General features: G+C 34.1%; 1 protein-coding gene and 1 long non-coding RNA gene across 2 annotated transcripts; both read left to right on the top strand.

Moving 5' to 3' along the window:
• The first annotated feature begins 4,219 nt into the window (after positions 1-4,219).
• Positions 4,220-6,482, top strand: LOC103926670. Its single transcript, XM_048589148.1, has 6 exons — positions 4,220-4,548; positions 4,964-5,237; positions 5,338-5,434; positions 5,540-5,664; positions 6,207-6,288; positions 6,401-6,482. Exons 1-6 carry the CDS (start codon positions 4,546-4,548, stop codon positions 6,480-6,482), a joined length of 663 nt encoding a protein of 220 aa, XP_048445105.1. The 5' UTR covers positions 4,220-4,545.
• An 876-nt stretch (positions 6,483-7,358) lies between these two features.
• On the top strand, positions 7,359-8,066 carry LOC125479560. Its single transcript, XR_007260108.1, has 3 exons — positions 7,359-7,455; positions 7,542-7,665; positions 7,765-8,066. It is a non-coding gene; the product is annotated as an uncharacterized LOC125479560 (long non-coding RNA).
• The last annotated feature ends 767 nt before the right edge of the window (positions 8,067-8,833 follow it).

Genomic DNA, 8,833 nt, shown 5'->3' with positions numbered 1-8,833 from the left:
CCTCTTCAAGGGCATTACACTATCTCTTCCAGGATAGTTATAGTTTAGAGAATGCGGATCATAACCTCCTTTTGAACGTTATAGAGCTTGGATTTTAATCTCCACTTCGGAAGTTGAGTCATTGGAGCCTCTACATCTATCATGCTTCATGCATGAGAAATCAATATTCCTATGTCTGTGGATTGTCCTTTCTGGGACAAGTATCCTTACGGCAACTGTCATGCGTCTGGCATACGACAGTTATGCTTCGAGAATATAATAGTTCAGTAGTGCCATATTCTTCTTCTTTCGAAGGACTGAACCTTTAAGTTTGAGGGTTTGCCATGCTTTAGGCGTGCAACAGATAAATCATTTGCTGCCTTACTATATTGTCCAACAAGGACATTAATTCTTGTAGGCACATTTGCAGCAAGTATATGTGATTTCATCACTTTCGTTGCATCATTAAATGTAACTGGCATTTGATTTGCATATCTTTGCATCATTCAATTATTCTCACTTTGTTTGTATATTAATTGCTTCATGAATCAAAATAAGACAAATTCTCTTCGTTCTTCTGGAACGGTTTTTTTTTCTCATCATTCTTCTGGAATGATATTTTCTCATCGTTCTTTTGGAATGAAGTTATTTTCTCCTCCTAACGGCGGGAAAATTGTTGTATCAAAATGACAGTCCGCAAACCACGCGGTAAATATATCCTCAATCAAGGGTTTTGAATATTGAATGATAGATGATGTTCAACATCAATGCCTAATCCGTAATGATGCTTCACTTCAGTATGTTGTGGTAGTGCATTAGGCATATAGATAACACAACCAAAAACTTGTAAATGTATAATGTTTGGCTGGTTCCCAAACACAAGTTGTACTGAGAAATATTGATGGTTGTCAACAGGTCTCAACCAAATCAATAATGCATCATGCAAAATAGCATGTATCCATGTAAAAACTGGCAATTTTGTTTTCGTGAGCAGAGCGCGGGTAATCTATTTCATCCGCTTAATAAATGCTTCTGCTAAACCATTTTTGAGTATGGACATAAGGAACTTTGGTCCTTATTTAATAGTCTGTAGATTTAGACTCTTATGGCTTTTATTGCAATTAAGTTGAGACACTGCGGCACTTCAAACTTAAGGTACTTATCAAGGAACTTCATGTCGTGATCTTGAGGATCAAGGGACTTCATGCCCGATCCTTTTGTTTGATGAAACTTCAGGTCCAATCATTTTTATTTGATGAGGATCAAGAAACTGCAGGTTCTGATCTGATCAGGGAACTTCGGGTCCAGTATGTACTCATCGTAACAAAAAGAAGTACAATAAATAAATTAAAGCAATAGGCGGTAATTCCAGTCATAATGAATAAATTGCATTTAAGTAAATAAAGCTTGTGACAAGGGCTTTAATTCAGCACCATTCACATAAATCAAAACTTAAAGCAGTAGGCGGTAAAACCGTCTATGATAAATAAATTGCTTTGAAGGAAATAGAACTTGTGAAAGGGTTTTAAACAACACCAATTCACATAAATAACAAGAAGTATCATACCTCCTTTTATTTATTATTTTTCTTTCTTTTGTCAACACTTATTCAAACCTTATTATTGTTACGTTTCTTATTTCTGCAACATGGTGCCATGCACCAACAAAAACCTATTTATATTATTTTGACCAAATGGTGTCATGCACTATTCAAATCCTTTTGTATATACTTTTTTCTTAGGCTGCAGTCAACATCCTTTTTTTTTCTTCTTCACATGTGCTTGCCATTCCATCAATCCCCCTTTTCTATTATTTTTCTTCCTTCTCTGTCTCTGCTAGTCTTGAAACACAAGGCCAGCTGGGTAGTTATGGAGGTTGCCCAAATTCAATTCAATCCAAAAAGGCTACTAGAGACTGGCGTTGTTCTTGCATGACCCAGGGAACATGGCATCGTTAAGTAAGAACCTCCCTACACAGACATAGATGACTGTGGGGTTGACGGAGGCACAAGAGAGGGAGGCCTGTGTGGATTCATTCTTGCCATCACCATCTCAAACAACCAAGTATTCATGGGAGTTCTCAAGATCCGTAAAAAACAACGTGATCTGGGTTTTCAAATCTGATGAGATTCTTCTGGATCTCTGGAAACCAGTTGTCAGGTATGAGTTTTCTCATCTCGTGACGACTTCAGGTCGTAAAATTTCAATTCTCACCGGAATTCGGTGGGGTGCTTCTGGCGCAGTGGGAGAGACGAAAAATGGACATATCTTTTATTCTGTGAGATTTTAGATGACGGAGGTGAGAGGTGGATAGTGCTTCACCGGATTTATGACGTTGTACTTTCCACTGACATGAGAGCTTCTAGTGCTGATAACATGTTGTAAAATCGACGATGTGTGTACAGTGGAATAAATAAAACAAGACCCAAAATTTACGAGGTTCCTCTACAGTTAATGTGACTGGAGTACGTCCTCGGGCAGCAGTAGTGTTTTCATTATAATTTGAATAATAAGAGTACAAAGATAACTCTAATTATTCTCTCCTCTCCTCTTCCTCTCTTTCTCTTCCCTCGTCTCTTTCTCTTTGTGCTCTATATTGAAAGCATACGGAGTGCTCTATTTATAGAGCAACTCCAAGCACACATCTTTGACAATATGTTCTTCCTTCATCTCCCAAGTCAAGATTAATTTTTATGGGCATCGAAAATCTACCCAATGTCTTCAGTTTCTATGGGGCATTCATTACCCACCAGACTTTTCAACAAAAAACTGGTTTGGTGTGCTTGGCTTTTGTTTTCTAATATTTTTTTTAGCATACTAAGAAAATTGATGGACAACCGTTCCCTTCCATTTAAGAAAAAGACAGAAATCAGGGATGCCATTGCAGTTGTGTGGTGGTAGTAACGAAGGCTCATTCCTCGAAAAAGGGCTAATAAATGCAAAGTCGCAGGAATATATATATATATAAGAAAAGATAGTCTAATCTGAAAGTGTGAGGTCATGATGTGAAGTGAAAGGAAAAAAATAAAATTATATATATATATATATATATATATACTGCGCGGGCAGACACGTGTTGATCATCTCTTGCATTTGGCTTTTCAGCTCTTCTTTTCTAATTTTTTTTTCCTGCACGTTTGCTCTCTTATTTGTCCTTGCTGCCAGCGCATATCTCGTTCCTCCGTCTCTGGTCTTTTTATTTTTTATTTTTTATTTTATTTTTTTTTTGGGGTTTTGTTCTGCTTTTTCAGTAGATGCTGTACACGTGTTGATCATCAGCAGTATTTCTGTTCAAAGGATTTTTACTCTTTTTGTTTCATTTTCACTCCTTTCTTTGTTTACTTTTTCCTTTCGTTTTTCTGCTTCTCTCTCGCCTCGTTTTGTTTCGTTTTCAGTTTTCTATCTTCATCTTCTTATCCTTGCTTCAGCGGTTCGCACACCGCCTTCTTGGCGTTTCAAGTCTTGCTGTTTTCTGGTTAGTTGTGTCTTTTTTGTTGCCTTATTTTTTTGTTAATTTTGTATTTAGAGTTACGTCTTTTGTTTAAATTTGGGTTTGGTTGATTTTGAAGGTTTCCAATTGGTTGCCCTTTTTTGTTTTTAATTTTGTTTTTAGAGTTAGGTCTTTTGTTTGAATTTGGGTTTACCGATTTTGAAGGTTTAGAGCAAACTATTTCCTTTCGATTTTTTAAGGGGTTGAGACTTATAGAATAATAGGGTTTTTCTTTCTGTGTTGGGATTCTAAGTATGACTCTGTCGTTTTCTGTGTTGACATTCTAAGTATGACTGTGTCGTTTGATTCCCATTTTATTTTTAGCAAACACAAAATGGCAAGCTTTTGAAGCCAATGAAACCTCTATTCACCCTTCATGCAGATACCTTTGACTTAGAAGCATGCAGCTTCCCTCTCAAAATCTTTATACATAGTATGCACAATCACATTATACATATTGATACATACGAGTAAATCAGGTTGCACCAACAATTAGCTACATAGTATTACATGACAAGATTATTAAAATTAATTCCCACCAACCATATGTATGCAGAAGGAATTCTTTGAATTTATAAGGTCATCATGTGCAAACTGATGCACTCAACCAGTGTCGGACTGTCTTTCCTGTGTGCTGGGAAGATTGTCTGGACATAAATGACTAGATTAAAACCAATTCTTGACTGATTCGTCTTAGGAATCTGTTCAGGTGTAGGTTTTAGATCTTTTTTTTTTTAATTGAATTCTAACTTTATAGGTTCTCTATTCTAATTGTTATTACTTTTGGTTATTAATTAAGCTGTTAAATTTTTCCTCACAAACATGGATGGACAAATAACAAATGATTTCAGTTTTCTTTTCAGTGTTTTTTTTATGCTTTTGGATAAATTTGTGGCATATTATGTAAATTTCATTGTTGCAGGATAAATGGAAAACACACAGCCAACTCCTATTCATCAGTTAAAACCATACACGAAAGCAAAAAAAATCAAAATCTAGATATGCAGGATATGGAAATCGACAATCCCAGGCACTGTTTAAAAATATACAGCTTTGAACTGTATATTAGTTGATGAAATGGTGAGATTATTGATTCATTATTTTAATCAAAGACGGTAATACTAATAATTAACTAGCCAGAAAATATTTTTCTACCCCTATTTTTTAGATGTTGGGGAATAAAATTTAAGTATGCCGTGTTACACAAAATGAACAGATCAGTGTTTTCTTACCTTTTTTTATGAATTTTTTATTTTCTTACCTTTTTTCCATGGTGTTACATTTTTTTTTCTTAAATTTTTTGGCATTCATACATTTCTTTTCAAGTGTTGATTAAAATAATTTAATTATTTCAATAATTCTTTTTCCTCATGCTAACAATTTGATAAGTGTGCTGTTCTTTGTGTTATTGATAGTATAATCTATATTTTTATTTATTTTTTAATTACTTTTGTAACTTTTTTCCTTCTCTGTCTTGGCATGATAAATTGTGAAGCAAGATGCTGTTGAGGCGACCACATTAAATGTTGAGTATGATGTTATGGTTGCGAAGATTGAAGCTGGTGGATGCTATGAAATCATTGATTTCCGTACCAGTAAAATCAGGGGACAATACAAAGTAATCCCGCATGAAACTCAAGTTTTGTTTAATGCGGTAACAAAATTTAAAAAATTGGCCAGTGTGTTTCCACCCATCCCCCGCCATCGGTTCTTTCTACAAGATTACAACACACTTTACCCTCGCTTGGACAGGGTTGACATCCTTACAGGTGAACATGTCTATGCATATAAATCCATTCAAACGCGTTGGTATTTATTTTCTAAAGTAGTATTTAACAATGTGCTTATATTTATGTTTTAAATTATAAGATGTTATCGGTTGTATAAGAGCCGTACAGTCCTTGGAAGAAAAACAGATTAATCAGAGGGTTGCATACAAATGTGATGTGCACATTCAGAATATAAGGTCATTTTTCACCCTTTATTGTAATTAGCCTAAATTGTCTTCAGTCTTTGTTCCCTTGCTGTTGTAAAAATTTAAATTTTTACTTGCGAATTTTTTGATCCACAGAAAAGAAGAACTCACGGTTACGTTATGGGCAGACATTGGTGAAGCTTTTTCTTCTTTGTCAACAGAGGCATTTTCGCTGCCAGTCGTGGTTGTTTTCACAAGTTTAAAAGTCAGACACTACCTAGGTATTTCATTTAATTTAAAATTAATCTTTTGCATCCTTATTTTGTTCTCTGTCCATACTAAGTCATTTAAATTCTTTTGGTGTTTAACAATTGTTGGATTTTATTATATTTATTTGTTACAATTAGTCATTCTACGTTGCCACCCTTTCTAACCAGTCAATTTGCAGCTATCTGAATATATTGGTGCTCAATGATTGTTGTTTGTCATATTTCTACTTATTTTCTGCTTTCTCCAGTTTTATATATTTAGTTGATTAAGCTATTGATAGTCTCGACTGACAATTACAAAATAACTAAAACTTTATTCTCAATCGAACACTCACTTAGGAATCCACTGCATGTCCCAATTAATTCTGTTATCAGTTTATAAAAATTTTCACAAAAAACATCATCTGTATGCCATGCGTACCCTTTTTTTTTTTTTTCTTTTTTTTTAATTACTTTTTGTGATACAATGATGCAACTATTAAAACAAATTTTAAACTGTATCCGTCATCATTTGTGTTTCATCACCTTTTTTCTGCCATGATTTCAATGCGCAGGCAAGATTGTCTTAAACAGTACCGGTTCATCACTTTTTTTCATTGATCCAGACATCCCGGAAGTGGATTCCTACAAGTCAGTGTAAGTATATTTCTAATTTTTGGAACAAAATAACGATATATCTATTATTCTTGAATGAAAACAGATGCTATTTCTATATTGTTCAAACAATGTGATCTTTTCAATCATGCAGGTTTTCCAACTGCAAAGAATTTCCAAAAATATTGCCTCCGTCTTCAGACCGGCAAATGAAGCTAAACTTCTACAGACTGTGAAAAAAGTTACAATTGATGAATTGGCTTTCTTGGATCCAGATTTGTACAAGGTTTAAAACCTGATTATCCCTTTTAATGTTCTCTTAAAATTTTACAACTGTGATTTCACACATTCAATAAAAAGAATGCATATGATTGTTGTCAGTTTCACACATATATGACAAAATATATTACAGGATGAAACATTTCTATGTAAAGCAGCTGTGAAGCATTTTGACACACGTTACGATTGGTGGTATAGTGTCTGCCCCATTTGTGTAAAACAAATGCATAAGGACCCAACAACTGCACAGCTAATTTTTCAAAAACACCCAAATCAAATTCCAACACCTTGGTAATATTTAACATGTTGTGCTGCAATTTTGCTACCATGTATACCATGAGTTGAATTTTTTTTTACTTTGCGCTTTTCAGTTTAGAATCAATTAATTTTTCGCTACGTCAATGGTATGTAATTTTTCAATCTCACTACTGATATTTTTTTAAACACCTAAATTTCTCATGGTTGTTTTTGTTTTGGATATTTCATTGTGATCTTACATTAGGTTTTTAAATGTAGGTATAAGGTCAATCTGATACTCGAAGATGAAACCAATGAGATTGATGCTTTGATAATTGGAAAATGTGGTGAAAAACTTTTTGGCATGAGCTGCAAAGATTTGGTTCTCAATCAGACATTGGTGGACCATCAGCAATTACCAAATGAATTTCTTAGACTAATCGGGCAAAAGAAAATTTTCCATCTGCGGTTTGGAAATAGAAGAAATAATTTCAATCCAAGCAATGTCATCATTCACAATGTAACCGACGATACAACCATGCAACCAACAACTCCACTGCCTTTGTCAAGAGAAATCATAGGGTCTCCCACGACGGTTTCGTCTTCTACTTCAAGTGCTGAAACTACTGAACAATCGAATAAAAGGAAGAGGGAATCAATCAAGAGGACTCTTTTCACCAACAATGAGCAAAGGTTTGTTTCGTAACTTCCTTTCAAAACATAATTTTGGAATTATTTTTCATTCATTTTATTTAACACTGGTAGCCCATTGAAAACAGAGAAATGGAAGAAGTTTCAGAGGCGGATCCAAGGGAGTTTGATGAAGTTCCAATAAAGTTGCTCAAAAAGAAATCGTCACCAACTAGCGGAAAACTTGGTACCACTCCTGAAAAAACCAACTAGGTTGCTATATTTTAAACATGGCTTCTTTTGTTGCTCTACATTTATTTTGATATATATTTAATATCCATCTAACTGTATTATTTTCTTTCTTTTCCCTAGCTTGCTTGCTTAAGGATGAACGATGCAGTGCCAAAACTCATCTCCGATACTGAAATGCAATAACCGTTTTTTTGTTAATATGTATCAAACAATATTGATAATATTTGGCTGCCATGTAAATGTCTCTCTGGTCTGGACTTCATAATATTTTTTGCATGAACAATATTTGGCTGCCATGTAAATGTCTCTCTGGTCTGGACTTCATAATATTTTTTTGTATGTACATGCTGGTTCCACTTGAGAGGTAGATGCAAATGGTAGAATCCAATCAATCACTTTATGTCTTTTTTTTTTTTTTTTTTGTCTATCTGTAAAGAAATAGGTTTTAATCTTTTGTATCTGAATTGTACAAATTTAATATTTTATATATAAACCACTTCCAACATCTTTATTTACGGTGATGTAAATATTCTGTGATCTACTTTTTACGTGTCTTCAACACAGTCTTGCACAGAATTTCTACAACTACACTCATTCTGAACTCAATTTGGAGCAACATTCGATAAGCCTTTCTTTTAAAGTTAGTTTCATTTGTTTATATTTGAATCAACACCTTTTTAACAAATAATGATTCTTCCAACTGCTCATAAATTGATTTTTTTTTTCTTGCAACTTCGACCGTTCATTTATTGAAAATACCATACGTCAATTAGCAATGTGGACTTTTCTCAACATATGACCATCAAATCTTGGTATGTCTTTCATCATATTTGCTCCTTTACAATTCATAGAACTGTTATGTTTCTTTATATCCAATCTTTGCCGATAAACTAATTCTTTGTTCAAAACTTGAACCATAAATGTAATAGGCTAAAATTGTTGTGACCATTTCTCTCTATACAATTCATAGAACTGTTATATTTTTTTTCTGTGTTTCACCACTAAGATTCAAATTCGTATATTTAGGTGAGAAACAAACTTTTATCTATTTCTTGAGTTAGGCAGAATTGTAAAAATAACTTTCTACATGTTATATGCTATTTAAAAACCTGCAGCATTGCGCGGGCACCATTGCTAGTTCTTGCCTAATTTTGAGAAGAATGATGATCCTTTTTGTGGAAATCCTGGA

This window comes from the organism of the source record quoted next, unplaced genomic scaffold, assembly GCF_019419815.1.
Source record: "Pyrus x bretschneideri cultivar Hongxiangsu unplaced genomic scaffold, Pyrus_bretschneideri_v1 Contig3, whole genome shotgun sequence".
Classification (NCBI taxonomy): Eukaryota; Viridiplantae; Streptophyta; class Magnoliopsida; order Rosales; family Rosaceae; genus Pyrus; species Pyrus x bretschneideri.
This window is presented reverse-complemented; position numbering and strand designations above follow the sequence as displayed.

Excerpts from the sequence above, each read along its gene's own strand:
- LOC103926670 (XM_048589148.1), top strand. Across the intron at positions 5,238-5,337 it reads CAGGGTTGACATCCTTACAG|ATGTTATCGGTTGTATAAGA; the intron begins GTGAACATGTCT and ends TTAAATTATAAG. Across the intron at positions 5,665-6,206 it reads AAAAGTCAGACACTACCTAG|GCAAGATTGTCTTAAACAGT; the intron begins GTATTTCATTTA and ends TTCAATGCGCAG.